The sequence below is a fragment of the Neoarius graeffei genome, chromosome 21 (genome assembly GCF_027579695.1).
Source record: "Neoarius graeffei isolate fNeoGra1 chromosome 21, fNeoGra1.pri, whole genome shotgun sequence".
Taxonomy (NCBI): Eukaryota; Metazoa; Chordata; class Actinopteri; order Siluriformes; family Ariidae; genus Neoarius; species Neoarius graeffei.
Genome location: NC_083589.1, coordinates 11,954,473 through 11,971,174, shown reverse-complemented (window position 1 = coordinate 11,971,174; position 16,702 = coordinate 11,954,473). Strand labels below are relative to the sequence as shown.

General features: G+C 42.1%; 1 protein-coding gene across 1 annotated transcript in view; it reads left to right on the top strand.

Annotated features, from left to right (window-relative positions):
* Positions 1–16,702, top strand: part of tnpo3 (transportin 3) — a 158,078-nt gene that overhangs the window by 110,787 nt on the left and 30,589 nt on the right. Inside the window, exons 18-20 of the mRNA XM_060903881.1 lie at positions 12,764–12,858; positions 14,482–14,638; positions 14,844–15,011. Coding sequence (XP_060759864.1) covers positions 12,764–12,858; positions 14,482–14,638; positions 14,844–15,011 — 420 coding nt within the window. The remainder of the gene's footprint in view (positions 1–12,763; positions 12,859–14,481; positions 14,639–14,843; positions 15,012–16,702) is intronic.

Genomic DNA, 16,702 nt, shown 5'->3' with positions numbered 1-16,702 from the left:
GTATGTTCTGAAGTTCATTCCAGGCATTTGGTGCAAATGAGCTAAAGGCAGTTTTGCCCAACACTGTTCGTGGTGTTGGAGATTATTTTATTTCACGACCTTGTGCTATAAGCACTGGTTTGACTTGACAACAGATTATCGATATCGGGTGGTAACTTACCAATCAGTGCTTTAACTCTGAAAATCAGAACATGACTTTTCCTTCTGAGCGACAGTGACATCCATCGAACCATTTCATACAGTTTACAGCGGCGTGTTCTTGCTTTTGCGTCGGTCACAAAACGTAAAGCAGCATGATGCACTACATCCAGGGTTTCCGCGGAGTCTTAAAAAGTCTAAAATTTGATAATCCTAATTTAAGGCTTTAAAAAGTCTAAAATACGAGCATATTTTGCATTGTAGGTCTTAAATGTAATTTTGTGAAGTCTTAAATCCTTTACCCCATTCGCTTTTTTTTTTTTGTTAAATGCGTTGGTGATATTCATAATTAGTCATGTAGGCTAGGCCTACTTAGTGTCAGTTGGCTACGCTGCAAACTACAAATAAGACACAGTGGAATCCGGCGTCTAGCCCGGTTGGCATGGTGATGCACAGGGCATGGTACGCGCGCATTTAGACAGTAGAGCCTAAAAGAAGCGAGGGAGATTGTCACGGTTTGTAGCAAAATGGACAAATGCAAGTTTAATGAATGCTGGCTTGAACGCAATGATTTCGTAGACTGGTTAAAACGTGTACTAAACGATCCGTTTGAGGCGTACTGCACATTGTGCAAAAGAACACTCAAACTCGGCACCCTGGGTGTAAAGGCACTGGAATCGCATGCGAAAGCGGAGAAGCACCAGGCTGCCCATAAAAGTCTGCAACAGTCGCATGCCATCACTCAATTTTGTTCACCGTTGTCAGGTCCAAGCACATCTCGAGACGGTGTATCAGCTAACTCCGTGCGAACTGTAACGTTACAACACACAAACCGTATGGAATCGAATGCCTCATCCTCAAGTGATTTACGGGATGTCTTTGGCTCCACTGCAACTTAGACTACGTTCAGACTGCACCCTGAAACGACCCATATCCGATTTTTTTGCCCATATGCGACCTGTATCCAATTTGTTATTGACAACCTGAACGACACAGATCCCATTTTTTCACATGCGACCCAGGCCGCTTGGATATGTGGTCCTAATTCCGATGCATATCCGTTATTTTCACATGCGACTGCAGTCTGACTAGTCTGGTTAACACCAGACCATATCACAAGTGAAATATGGTCTGGAATCCGCCTATTGAATTTCTCGTAGGGGAGGTGTGGTTTACGATTGTCCGTTTATTGGACGTTGTGAATGTCTATCATTTGGCGTATACGTAGCCCATGGCCAATCATGGCAGTTGTACCCGGTGACGTAGTTAGAGCGACGAAGAGGCGAAGAAAGACTGAAACGCCAAACGCTGTTCTTTTTTTAAAACAAACTTTCGCTCTAAACTATTCAGAAGTGTCTAAAGCTTGATCGAAAGTTTGGCTCGTATCGCTCGCCGCCATGTTAAATATGATCCATAAACAGTCCCAAATAAACTACAAGCTTCCGTTTGTCGAGTAGTACGCGTCACCGTCTTTCCACCCCTCCCCACTCTCTGATTGGCTCCCTAACTCAGGCGAGCCTTTAGACCATAGTTTCCATGCTGTCTTTTCAGATCGGAACGATTGTGCAAAGCAGCATGGGATTTCCCAGGCTACAGTCTGACCGGACAGGTTGCATTCATGCGACCTACACGTCATCAACAAGAGACAAACGTCACTATTCTGCGTTGGCTAATCCCGCCTCTTTGGTGGAAAACAACATTTGTACAATTTTCAGAATTTAAATAGACTTTTATAGAATTGATCAAGCTAATGGTGGATTTGGTAGGGACCTGGATGTTGATCTGTTAGCCTGATTAAATAAAACAGTTTCGATAACTGATTTATAACTTAAACCATCCTGTATTACAAGATTGTTCTGGAAATTTCCAGTAATTTGACACCTTCGGTCTCGTTAGTCTGCTGCCCACATTAATCAGATTATTGTGCGAGTTCCGCCGCCGCCACAAAAACCACATCGCCAGGTCTCGCCTCATCTCCATGCTTTACTTGCAAACTTGAAGAGTGCGCTTTTTTTTGTTTACGTATTACGTAGATGTGCTTATTACGTGTCAATTTGTGCATGCGGGACACTTTTGGGTCGTTTTCCGTTCATATTGGAGATCACTTACAAGTCTCATATAATTGGTAATGTGAACGGCCTAACAAAAAAATCGGATTTCACAACAAATCGGATATGGGTCGTTTCAGGTTGCAGTCTGAACGTAGTGTAAGTTCCTGATTAATGCAAGCGCGCACCCTAGGGATGTAATGAGTTCATTGGTGAATGATGATAAATTTTGTTATTTTGAAAGTAATTCAGGCTCTCCCAATTTTCTTTCTTTTTTTTTTTTTTTTGTGCGGCATACACTACCGTTCAAAAGTTTGGGGTCACCCAGACAGTTTTGTGTTTTCCATGAAAAGTCACACTTTTATTTCCCACCATAAGTTGTAAAATGAATAGAAAATACAGTCAAGACATTTTTCTGGCCATTTTGAGCATTTAATCGACCCCACAAATGTGATGCTCCAGAAACTCAATCTGCTCAAAGGAAGGTCAGTTTTATAGCTTCTCTAAAGAGCTCAACTGTTTTCAGCTGTGCTAACATGATTGTACAAGGGTTTTCTAATCATCCATTAGCCTTCTGAGGCAATGAGCAAACACATTGTACCATTAGAACACTGGAGTGAGAGTTGCTGGAAATGGGCCTCTATACACCTATGGAGATATTGCACCAAAAACCAGACATTTGCAGCTAGAATAGTCATTTACCACATTAGCAATGTATAGAGTGGATTTCTGATTAGTTTAAAGTGATCTTCATTGAAAAGAACAGTGCTTTTCTTTCAAAAATAACGACATTTCAAAGTGACCCCAAACTTTTGAACGGTAGTGTAAGTCTTAAATTTAACCTGTTATGGTATTTAAAAGGTCTTAAAAAGTCTTAAATTGAAGTTGTTCAAGCCTGCAGAAACCCTGTAACTTTTTTTTTTTTCCCCAAAAAAAGAAATAGGAGCATGCATATATCACCATAATCTAAAATTGGTAGAAAGGTACTTTGGACCAATCTCAATCTAACAACAAAAGGGAAACGTTTTTTCAGCCGAAAATAAAAACTTAACTTTGGTCTGAGCTTTTTTTTTTTTTTTTTAAGGAGGTTATCAATGTGAATTCCAAAGTTGAGCTTTTCATCAAGCCATACCCCTAAATATTTATAATATGGGGTCATCCTCCACAGGAACAATGTGATGAGACTCCAGCCAAGACATAGGGCATCAGGATGATTCAGGCAGGTCAGAGGAGCAGAAGAGGCCAGCATCACTGGCGTCTCAGGATTGATGTGTAACCAGACAGACAGGCAGAGAGCGAGAGAAAACACAGGTTATTAGGTATGTCTGTCACCTAACGGTTAAGAACCGTCTACGTTGTGTGCCAAGTACAAGCAGGTACTCCGGCAAGACCAACTCCGACAGCATAACTAAAAGGGAGCGCCAGAAGGTAACACAGTCATGAAGGGAGCCCTGGGACGTAAAGCAGCCAGCCACTCCACCGTCAACAAACCTCTGTGAACATGTGAGGGTGGGGTCGCGACACCATCCATACATCCCAGTTTATCAAAACACACTATGCCTGAGGACCCTCCAGATCTCCTCCTTTACCTAATAAAAAAAAAAAACTATTAACAAAAGGCTTGACTAAAAATATGTTTTTAGCCTGGACTTAAACACTTAGATGAGTTATTGGAAGGCTGTTCCATAACTGTGGGACTTTTGTAAGAAAAGGCTCTCCCTCCTGCTGTAGCCTTCACCATTTCAGGTACTATAAAATAGCATGCACATATTTTGATGTAGCCTTCACTATACGAGGTACCAGCGCAGAGCCTGCACCTTTTGATCCAGGTAGGCGTGGTGGGTCATAAAGTACCAGAAATTCACTTGGGTACTGTGACATGAGACCATTCACTGCTTTAAAGGTCAATAGTAGTATTTTATAATCAATACGAAATTTGATTGGGAGCCAATGCAGTGTGGATAAGACAGGGGTGATGTGGTTATATCTTCTAGCTCTAGTAAGGACTCTTGCTGCTGCATTTTGAACTAACTGGAGCTTGTTTATGTACTTATTGGAACATCCAGACAGTAAGGTATTACAATAATCCAACCTGGAGGCGACAAAAGCATGAACTAGTTTTTCTGCATCATGTAGTGACATTACATTTTTCATCTTAGCAATATTTCTGAGATGAAAGAAAGCTATCCGGGTGATGTTATCAATGTGAGTTTCGAATGAAAGACTGGGGTCAATAATCACTCCGGGGTCTTTTACTGCTGCACGTGAAGAAACAGAAAGGCCATCCAGAGTTACTGTGTAATCAGAAACCCTACTTCTAGCTGCATGTGGTCCTCGTACAAGTACTTCAGTCTTGTCAGAGTTGAGCAGAAGGAAGTTAATAAGCATCCAGTGTCTAATGTCCTTCACACATTCCTCATTTCTATTAAGCTGGTGTCGCATATCTGGCTTTGCAGAAACACAACTGTGTGTCATCAGCATAACAGTGGAAACTCATACCATGCTTATGAATAAGATCACCCATAGATAACATTATACGAGGGTCAGTCAAAAAGTTCTAAGACAGATGTTATAATTTCAAAAGGTGTGAAAGACATCCCCCAGAATTCCACAGAGAAGGAATTCTCCGATGGAAACACCGCTTGCAGAAGTGTTTAGACTTGTAGAGAAATAGCCTTGTTCTTTTCATAAAGAAAGATGTTTTTTAATGCGTCTTAGAGCTTTTTGACTTATCCTCATATAAAGAAAAAAGCAATGGGCCTTAGACAGAACCTTGTGGAACACCAAACTTTACCATAGTATGCATAGAAAAATTATTTACATCGGCAAACTGATAGCGATCAGTTAAATAAGACCTGAGGCAGGAGAGGGCCGTTCCCTTAAGTCCCACAACATTTTTCTAGTCTATCCAGGAGAATGGAATGATCAATAGTGTCAAAGGTCAAGCAATGCAAGCAAGGAGACACAGCCCTGCTCAGGTGCCAACAGTAGGTCATTTACTACTTTAACCAGAGCTGTCTCTGTGCTATGATGAGGTCTAAATCCTGATTGATACTTTTCATGGATGTTATTCCTATGTACTGTAAATATGAGCATAACTGCTGTACCACAGCTTTTTCTATGATTTTGGAGATAAAGGGGAGGTTTGATATTGGCCTACAGTTGGCAGGGGTCGAGGTCAGGTTTTTTAATCAGGGGTTTGATAACTGCTAGTTTAAAGGATTTGGGTACATATTGCTAAGGGAATAATTAATTATTTTTTTAGAAGCGGTTCAGTTGCTTCTGATATTATCTGTTTGAAGAGTCGTGTAGGTAAGGGATTTAGTGGAGTTAGTTCAATTTATCTAAGGGGAGTAAAATATTCTAATTACACATTTGTTTTTATTTATATTTTACACAGCATCCCGATTTTTTTTTTTGGAATCGGGGTTTTATATATAATGTTATTTTTGTATGTCTCTGCGTGCTATTGTCTCATCTTTAACTCTTAGTTGAATGATGTCTTGTAAGAAGAGAAATGGCTTCTTAATCCATTCACCAGGAGCTTCCACCGTGTAGGTCTTGGAGTTTTAGGTTGTGGATTGAAAATCTTTAAAAAAAAAAAAAATCCGTACATTATACTTCAAAAATGGTAATGACAGTTGTCTACCACCACTGTGGTTGGTTGGAGAAACATGATTTCTAAAGGGGAGTTGCGCCGAAGTAGGTGATTTTTAGATAGAACTTTTTTTTTTTTTTTAAAGGGTGTGTCCAAATATTAAGACAGTTTTCTCCCAACATAATTTATTAAGAATTTTAGCAGGAGGGGTATTTCTGAGGCTTTGGCTTTTTGTTTTTTAAGGGTAGTCCAGGGGCAGGATCACAAGCAATCCTCAATAGCTTCTACTGGAGTTTAACAACACAAAGTCACAAAGTACATGTGTATTAAATTAACTGTGGAAGTACTTTTTTAATGATTTGGTGTTATAAGAGTAATCACGTCACTTTTTATGGAAGTAGTGCCAGAGATACAAGTTTACAAAATTTTCCACTATTTGGCCATGTGAAAATGATGGAGAACTACAAATATCACCTGTAAGTCATGCTTTATATAAAACATAAAGACCTTCTGTACTGCATTTCAGTTGTTGCTCCTGATGACAGCATCTGAAACAGTATATGAAAACAAAAATCTAAATCCTGACCTGTCAAATGTGGGCTTTTTTAGTTTAATTTTATTTATTTATTAATTTATTATTTTTTAAATAATCAGTTAAATCGTTGAGAAAGTGCTATTACAAAGCTGAATGTGCTCCATGTTGTATACGATACCACCTAATGTTCATACTGATTGAGGTTGTCTACAGTGTGAAAGCTCTCCATTCATGTGTTCAGGTGTTTGGCCAGTCATTCCAGCATTACACATTTACTTTTAGTGATTATATATAATGTTATTTCCCAGCTGGGAGGTCCATATCGTGAAATACCGTGACCGAGGTCTTGAAAGTACTGAGCGAGGCCCTCCGGGCCGAGGTCAATATTCAAGGCCGAGGTCACAGTATTTCACTATATGGACCGACCTTAAGCTGGTAAATAATTTTTTTTTTTCTTTACCAAATTCTAACAGAAAACGAGAGCGCCCGAAAGGGAAAACCGAGCCGAGCCGCCATTTTGAATCCTCATTCATGGCTGTAATGCAAATGGCTTCCTCCTCGGTATACAAGTGCACTTCCATGGCAGGAAAAAAAAAACTACATTTTGCCGCCTATGTAGTCCCCTATTTATACAAAATTGAGTCATTCAGGATTCAGCCATGTTTTTGCTCGGCGTTAGCAACAGTTACAGGTTTTTAGCTTTCTCCTGAAATGTTTTCTTTTATTTCTTCTTCCTCAGGGTAGTAAAACTCACTTTCGCTGTGAACACTGTCGTTATCACTATCCATGCTGTAAAATTAATGCTATTCTCCTGAGAAATGCTGGCAAAAACTTAAAAGATTTTTGATAATCTTAAGCCTCGGTCACAACCGGCCGTACGTGCTCCTACGGCCGGTCTACGTGCAAAAAAACGCAAGAAACGCACGGAGGGCACGCGTGTGACGTGCTGATTTTCGAGCCGTAGACCGGCCGCAGAGGTTCTTTGTCATGTCAAACAAACTCTATGGGCACTTACGTTTTTTTCAGGTTGCAAGACAAACTTACGGCCAACGTGCGTCTTTCTCCACGAACAAAAAAATCGCACGGCCAAAAAATCGTACATCCAGTTGTGACCTAGGCTTTATAAATAAATCTTATAAAAAAAAAAAAAAAGATAAATGTTGACAAAAAATGCTACCATGTTTGTTGTGAACGAGCAGGTTGCCAGAGATCCATAACTGGGGTCCGTATCGTAGGATATGGACCCGCTCGCCAGCCAATCAGCACAGGATTTGATGGAAACCGGACACGCGAAAAAAATTAAGTGCATTATGTTCATTATTATTTATCCGTCGATCACAGAACATCCTCCTTCAGACTTAAACCGTAGGTGCCAAAGAAGGCAACTGGACTTGCGTGAAATTCTTGAAGACGTTTCACCTCTCATCCGAAAGGCTTCTTCAGTCCTATCTGACTAGTGGGGAGTTCCAGGTATTTATCCTCTAGTGGACCAAAGGAGAATCGTTGAGGTCACATGGGTCGTTGACACTCTGTCATCCTGTAGGTGTTAGGGTCACTGGGGCCGGGTGTGAAGTGTTCGCAGCCTAGAGGGTCGTTAGGGTCATCTGTGGGTCGTTGGCTCTTTCTGCCATCATGTGAGTTGTTGAAGTCAGCAGAGTCTTGATATGGATGTGTGTTCAGTTTTCTGGGAAGTGTTGTAAGGACTGCATTGTCGGCACCGGTCTTCTCTGGCTAGAATGCGTACATTGCAGTCCTGAACCGAGTGTCTTTTGTTGTTCAAATAGAGAGAGACTGCAGAGGTCCTGGCCTGAGGAACTGACTCTCCTGTGTTGAGCCAAGCAGTTGTTTTCTTTTCCACAATGTACAGGTCTGTGCATTCCTCACTGCATTGAATTGCGTACACTACGTTTTCCCGTTTGTGTCTGGGTATTCTGTCCTTCGGGTGGACCGATTTCTGCCTCAGAGTGTTACTGGGTCTGAAGTATAAAGGGATGATGTATTTGTGGAAAATCTTCCTGAGTTTCTCAGACAGTCCAGAAATGTAGGGAATGACAATGTTCTTGCATTTGTTGCGGTCTTCTTCCCTGTCCGTTAAGCACTTCTGAAGTGCTTCCTTGATGTGTTTTTGCTCCTTCTCCTTGACCTCTGCCTGACCACCACCGATTCGCAGTTCACCGAATGTTTCTACAGACAGAAACATGGATGTGCCATGGGCTCACCAGGGTTCCCCTCTAGTGGCCAATCTATACATGGAGGAAGTGGAAAACAAAGCCTTGACTACTTTTTCAGGAGTCGCTCCCAGCTACTGGTTCAGGTATGTGGATGACACCTAGGTAAAAATCAAAACCCTTGAGGTGGAAGCTTTCACAGAACACATCAATGCAGTGGATATCAACATCAGGTTCCCTCGGGAGGACATCGGTTGAAGCAACCTAGCCTTTCTGCACATCAAACAAGACAGAAGTCTTAGCATCGAGGTCTACCGGTAACCCACACAAACAAACCAGTACTTCCTATTTGACTCTCACCACCCACTGGAACACAAATCGCAGGTCATTTGGACCTTACATCACAGAGCTCAGAATATTTCTATCACGTTAAAGGGAAAAGAGGAGGAGCAAAAACACATCCAGGAAGCACTTCAAAAGTGTGGGTATCCCAACTGGGCTTTCATCAAGACCAGGAAAAGAAACCTAATAGACAGGGAAGGAAACAGCAACAAACACAAGAACATTGTCATTCTCTCCATGTCTGGACTATCTGAGGAATTCTGGAGGATCTTCTACAAACACAACATCCCTGTACACTTCAGACCCAGTAACACTCTGCGGCAGAATTTGGTCCACCCTAAAGACAGAATACCCAGACACACACAGGACAACGTAGTGTATGCAATTCAAGGCAGTGAGGAATGTACATTGGGGAAACGAAACACCCGCTTCACAAGCGTATGGCTCAGCACAGGAGAGCCAGTTCCTCAGGCCAGGACTCTGCAGTCTATCTTCATCTCAATAACAAAGGACACTCGGTTCAGGACTGCAGTGTATGTATTCTAGCCAGAGAAGACCGGTGGCTTGAAAGAGGAGTAAAAGAAGCCATCTTCATCAACCTGGAACGACCATCACTGAACGGAGGAGGTGGTCTGAGACGCCACCTACAATGCAGTCCTTGGAACACTCCCCAGAAAATTGAACACACATCCACATCAAGACACTGCTGACTTCAACGACTCACATGATGGCAGAAAGAGCCGATGACCCTAACAACCCTCTAGGCTGCGAACACCGTTCACACCCGGCCCCAGTGACCCTAACACCTACAGGATGACGGTGTGTCAACGACCCATGTGACCTCAACGATTTTCCTTTGGTCCACTAGAGGATAAATACCTGGAACTCCCCACTAGTCAGATAGGACTGAAGAAGCTTTTCGGATGAGAGGTGAAACGTCTTCAAGAATTTCACGCAAGTCCAGTTGCCTTCTTTGGCACCTACGGTTTACGATGACCTGGATGACGGAGATCCTTCAGAGACGTACTCCTTCAGACTTGTTCTCTAAAATAGCCGTTAATATTCCTGGATGACCTGCCCGAGTAAAATCTGTGTGGGGGGAAACACTCGACGATGAGGAGATTGTTGAGTCACATTTTTAAATTGAAAATCAAGTGGTTAAAATGAACCTTTTTCTACTGGTAATGTCAATAAAAATGATCAATAATTATTGGTATCAACTGAAATGAAATATTTTATCGTGATGATAATTTTTCAGTTCTATCATCTAGCCCTAATTAAACTTCAAATCTGTGTATATAGCAACATGGTGACCGTGAAAATCATTATTAATTAAATGTCTAAGTGTTATTTATAAGGAACACACATGCACCGTCAGGTCCATAAGTATTTGGACAGTGACGGGTTTTGTAATTTTGCCTCTGTACACCACCACAGTGGATTTGAATTGAAGTGTTGAAGTGTTTTAGCTTTAATTCTAGGGGTTTAACAAGAGTATTGTATTAACCATTTCAGAGCCAGGTTTTTACGTGGTCTCTTTATTTTCACAGGCTCAAAAGTAATTGTACCTTTAACTGGTGAGCAGTTTCATGACAAGTTAAGGAGAAAAAAGTTCTGGACTGTTCTTGGGAACTCTTGGTATATGGTCCAAAGAGGTGCTGATGCAAGTGAAGGAAGCCTGGACAAAAAAAAAAAAAAAGCCTGTCAGAGAGCAGAAATTGTAGCAGTGGCCAAGTCAACAATTTGGTACTTTCTGAAAAAGAAGGAATGTATTGGTGAGATCCGCAACGCCAAAAGGCCTGGAACACCATGCAAGACAACTAAAGTGGATGATTGTTATATTGTTTCCTTGGTGAAGAAAATCCCCTTCACAGCATCTAGCCAAATCAAGAACATTCTCAAGAAGGGAGGTCCATCACTGTCAAAGTCTACAATCAAGAGACACCTTCATGAATGTAAACGCAGACCACTGGTCACACTCAAGAACAGAAAGGCCCGATTTAGATTTTGTGAGGAAGCCTGGCCAGTTGTGGAACAGGATTCTTTGGACAGATGAAACCAAGATTACAGTGGTGCTTGGAAGTTTTTGAACCCTTTCGAATGTTTTATATTTCTGCCTAGATATGACCTAAAACATCTTCAGATTTTCACACAAGTCCTGAAAGTAGATAAAGAGAACCCAATTAAACAAAAATATTATACTTGGTCATTTATTTATTGAGGAAAATGATCCAATATTACATATCTGTGAGTGGCAAAAGTATGTGAACCTTTGCTTTCAGTATCTGGTGCGACCCCCTTGTGCAGCAATAACTGCAGCTGCTAAATGTTTCCGGTAACTGTTGATCAGTCCTGCACACCGGCTTGGAGGAATTTTAGCCCATTCCTCTGGACAGAACAGCTTCAACTCTGGGATGTTGGTGGGTTTCCTCACATGAACTGCTCGCTTCAGGTCCTTCCACAACATTTCCATTGGATTAAGGTCAGGACTTTGACTTGGCCATTCCAAAACATTCACTTTATTCTTCTTTAACCATTCTTTGGTAGAACGACTTGTGTGCTTAGGCCAAGTTTACATTAGACCGTATCTGTCTCGTTTTCTTCGCGGATGCACTGTCCGTTCACATTAAAACGCGGGGAAACGGGAATCCACCAGGGCCTACGTATTCAACCCAGTTCGTGTCTGGTCCAGTGCTGTGTAAACATTGAGGATACGCTGTGCTGAGCTCTAGCTGACGTCGTCATTGGACAACGTCACTGTGACATCCACCTTCCTGATTTGCTGGCATTGGGATCACACACACAGCGGCTCAGTCCCGAATCACTGCTCGTGCGCTTCACTCGCGCGCTCTGTGAGCTGCGCAGGGCCGGAGTGCGCACCCTCCAGAGGGCACTCGCTGTTCAGGGCGGAGTGATTTGGAGCGCAGGAGGAAGCGCTGACCCGCACTGAGGTTTATTTACACATTTCAACCTCCTTCAGGCGCTTAAACTCAGTGAGAACATGAACATCACAGCCAGGTGTGTTTATCTGCTGGAGAAGGTGTTCGCTTGCCATCCTTCCACTTGCAAGTGGTGAGTGACTTGCGCATGCCCGATATGCACTGGGATCATGTGACGTGCCGTCTAATTAGTCATGTGATTAGCGTATCCGTGTATTGGCGTTGCTGTGTGCACGCGAATCGTTTTAAAAACGTTAATCTGATGATCCGCTGATTCGAAATAATGTAAACGGGGCCTTAGGGTCGTTGTCTTGCTGCATGACCCACCTTCTCTTGAGGTTCAGTTCATGGACAGATGTCCTGACATTTTCCTTTAGAATTCGCTGGTATAATTCAGAATTCATTGTTCCATCAATGATGGCAAGCCGTCTTGGCCCAGATGCAGCAAAACAGGCCCAGACCATGATACTACCACCACCATGTTTCACAGATGGGATAGGGTCAAATCCATTATGATGGTGTACAGAGGTAAGTTGACAAATCGTCCGTGTCCAAATACTTATGGATCTGTCTGTAGATGACAGTGACCATGTGCTGAAAATAGATTTGATAACATTACAGATGAAATTCATCATCTAAAAGATTTGTATTTGTTTATTTTTAGTGAAGGTGATGAAAGTTCATTCGTAGCAGCAGCCCAGGCCGCCTTATTAAAAGTTCCTCTCTGCTCTTTCGTGAATAGGTTTTAAGTGGAAACTCTGAGTGAGGAACTTTTAAGGCTTTTTAGAACAACCCTTCATGGTATTTATTTTCTTTGCTCAAAGACTGACTTGATGGTTTTTCACTGGCAGAAATTGCAACCATTGAGACCATCTTTATGAATCCCTGAGTAAACTACTCACCCATGCGTGCATGTTCTCTGATTTTTGTCTTGTTCTGAATGAGATTAATTCTAAATGCTTAGCTGTAATCGGTTGTTATTTTGGCTTCCTCAGGCTCTCTGCATGCCCACCTTTCAGTTGCTGGAGCAGCCCAACGGCCTGCGCAACCACCCCGACACTGTTGACGATCTGTTCAGACTCGCTACTAGGTACTTATTGTGTACATGTGTGCAATTACTACATTTTTTTTTTCCCATTTGATCATAAACCAGAATAAGTGATCATAAGAACCAGGTAGTAAAGATTGACCCAAAAGGTTGTTTTTTTTAAATGATGTTCACTGGGAATGACTTGGTTTCTGCATCACCTTGAATTGGTAATGAAACGTTTCCCCTCTTCCATTCGAGACAGCTGTTCAATTCAACAATGTTTTATTGATATAAAAAACTCATCTGTTGCTGCTCAGCCACTTAAATATGATTTTAAGATACAATATAGTTTGTGGAAAACTTTCAGAAAAATATCCAGTCCTGTGCAAAAGTCTTAGGCACGTGTAAAGAAATGCTGTCGACCAAAAATTGCTTAAGTAATGAAATGAAGTGTTCTAACATTATAAGCAGTAAGCCATAATAAATGAAACGGTCGATATTTGGTGTGAGACGACCCTTTGCTTTAAAAAAAAAAAAGTAATCTCGGGTACAATGAGTGCAGTTTTATGCTGAAATGAGCTGTAGGTTTTACTGAGCATCTTACAGAACCAGACACCGTTCTTCTGGACACTTTCACTACGTTCACACTGCAAGGCTTAATGCTCAATTCCGATTTTTTGTGAAATCCGATTTTTTTGTGAGGTCGTTCACATTAACAAATGTATGCGACTTGTATGTGATCCTCAGTATGAACGAAAAGCGACCTAAAAGTGTTGCGCATGCGCATTGCAGGATACGACGACGTCACACGCAGTGAGCATGGCCAGTGTTTACGGAAGTAACCTAAAGTTTCCTGTGTATGACAGTAGCCAGCATGGAGTACCTGGCGATGATGCAGTTGTTGTTGCGACGGAGCCAGAACATGCACAATAGCCTGATGTTAAGGAGGAGGTTGAGAAGGAAGAGGGCAAGGGTTTTGGCTCAGGCGTTCTGCAGGGTAGTGACTGCAACCTCCGTTCAAAGGAACATCAAAGCCATGTTGTTGTAACTTTTTTTGAGAGACCCGCCGCCTACTTCAGCGCAGAATAGTGACGTTTGTGGCTTGTCGATGACGTGTAAGTCGGATGAATGCGACCTGGCGGTTCAGACTGAAGTCGCATATGAAAAGAGCGGATAGGAATCGGAATTAGGACCACATATCCAAACGGCCTGGGTCGGATTTGAAAAAATCGGATCTGTGTCGTTCATATTGTCAATAAAAGATCGGATACAGGTCACATATGGGCGAAAAAATCGGATTTGAGTCACTTCAGCCTGCAGTGTGAACGTAGTGTTTGTCACACTCGCTCCTTAATTTTGCACCAAAATCCAGTAGCCTTCATTTGTTTTTGTTTTTTTCTTTTTTTCATCTGAAAAGTGCTCTCTTATTGAATATGCTGCTCAGATACAACCCCATTTTGCACTGGGAAACAAACGTTTGGAACGCTAAAATGTTTTTGTACTGACTCAATGTAGAAGTCATCAAATAGAAATCTATAACGGTTTATATATAAAAAAAAAAAAACTAGGGTGCCTAAAACTTGCACAGTACTCTGTATGTATATATTTATTAATATAAGCTTTGGTTTTACAGTGAAAAAGCGCACATTTTTCAGTCTTTGCGTCGTTCGCTGTTTGTTTCAGGTTTATCCAGCGCAGCCCGGTCACGTTGCTAAGCAGCAGTATTATTGTGCACATCATCCAGTGCGCCATCGCGGCGACGACGCTCGACCACCGAGACGCCAACTGCAGCGTCATGAAGTTTGTCAGAGACTTCATTCACACAGGTGTCTCCAATGACGTAAGTGAATCAGTGTACAACAGCACCGTTCATGACAAGTATTGCCTAATGTCGAATAGCAAATATTACGTAATTTTCTGAGATTAGTTTTACAGTATCCACGTTTTGTTTTCGTGCCATTTGTACGTTGTTTTTGGCGTCATTAGGCCCTGTGTTGTTGAGGTTAAATAGAGGCTTAAATATTCTCTCTGTCCTCCACCTTTAGCACGAGGACGACTTTGAGGTGCGGAAGCGTCTGATTTCTCAGGCCCTGCAGCAGCACGGGCAACAGCTAGTAACACAGCTGATCCACACCTGCTGTTTCTGCCTGCCTTCATATACACTGCCGGATGTGGCTGAAGTGCTCTGGGAAATCATGGTGTTTGACCGACCGGTAAGATTCTCGGGGTGGAACGGTATCCAGTACTATACAGTACATGTTTCACAGTATGAGTGGGGTTTTATAGTTCATTACAACGTTACAGGAATATCACATCTCTTCTTAAAACCTTCACCTTGCTAGATTTAAACCTTTGTCACATGCACAGTGAAATTTGTCCTCTGCATTTAGCCCATCTGAAGCAGTGAACACGCGCATGTGCACTAGGGTGCATCAGTTGCCCTCACTTTCATAAAATCTGATGCATTTTTGTTTGGGTGTTCCTTTTCACTAATAAAGACATCCTGTAAAATTTTTTTGACCATATTCAAAAGTCTAATGGTGGCACCATGAGGCCATTATTAAAAAAAAATGTTCTGTTTCCGGTCCACCGGCCGGGTGAGTGCCGTTTGTGCGGTTGAAAAATTTTTTTTTTTTAAAAACGCCGTTTTTTCGACATTTTTTTCGGGTTCGTAAATCTAAAATCGAACTTGACATTTACGCATTCCGCACAGAATATAAAATCGGATCAGCTCTGCGCATGCGCCGTGCGGCACAAAAAAATGGCAGCCACCATGAAGGAAGGAGATCCGGAGTTTTCAAACATTTGCTTAAAGTGCTGATGACACGAACATGACTCTATGCAATTTCTTAAATAAACTATACAACTGTTCCGATTAAAATGGCCGGTGAGCGTATACAATTCGGTTCAGCATTCAAAATAAACGGACTAGACTAATGAAATCGCTTTCAGACATGTTTATGTTTATTACCGAGGGAAAGTGCGTTTGTATTTTAAAATATACTCCAGGTCATCCCCCTTTCCTCACCTTCTTAGGTCAGTGGTCCCATGTGTGATGTAGATGTGACCCCCAGTTGTTCCAGGAAGTTGTCGAAAAGAGTATTGAGACCACTGAGCTCTAGCGCCGGGCCGTTTCCGGGAAATAAGAGCTTGGGTCATGGCAACAGCATGTGTATGTCGGCCTCGGTTCGGAGGTTTCAGTTTCGAAAACTGTAAGAGTAGAATAATATAAGGTACAGACACTTGGTATATTTTACTTCTGTGACTTTTAAATTGTTCATTTTTGGATTACTTGTCATTTTTGTAGTTACTGCCTCATAGAGTGTTTGTGTGTGTGTGTGTGTGTGTGTGTGTGTGTGTGTGTATATATTTATATATATTATATATACAACACGTCCTATCAGCTGGATAGTACAGTGGTAACGCTCACTGACTACGACGCAGGAGATCGGGGTTCGAATCCCGGTCGGGGCAAAACATCATCCAGTAAGGGTCCTTAGGCAAAAACCCTCATGATACATCAGCCTACCTCAGGAATGAGTGAAAACATAACTGATAGAGTCATACCGGCTCAGACGTCGCCCGGGTCAACAAGGTCTGCGTCAGTTGCTAGGGAACCAGGGCAAACTGATGAGAAATGGGCTACTGGAACAAGACATCGATGGACGAGGACAGAAAATACGGATTTGCTGGAATGCTACTATACAAGCAATCCCAGAGAGAGGGGATACATGCAGAGAATGTGGGACCATTGGATACTTCGAAACCCACAATCAAGGCTAACAAAGAAACAGCTATTAGCCCAGTGTTCCAACATCCATAATCGAAATCTGCTATCACAACTAGAGATTAATGAAATACAACAACGATGCTACGGCAAGGGGGAGCCAGGAAGACAGGTCAG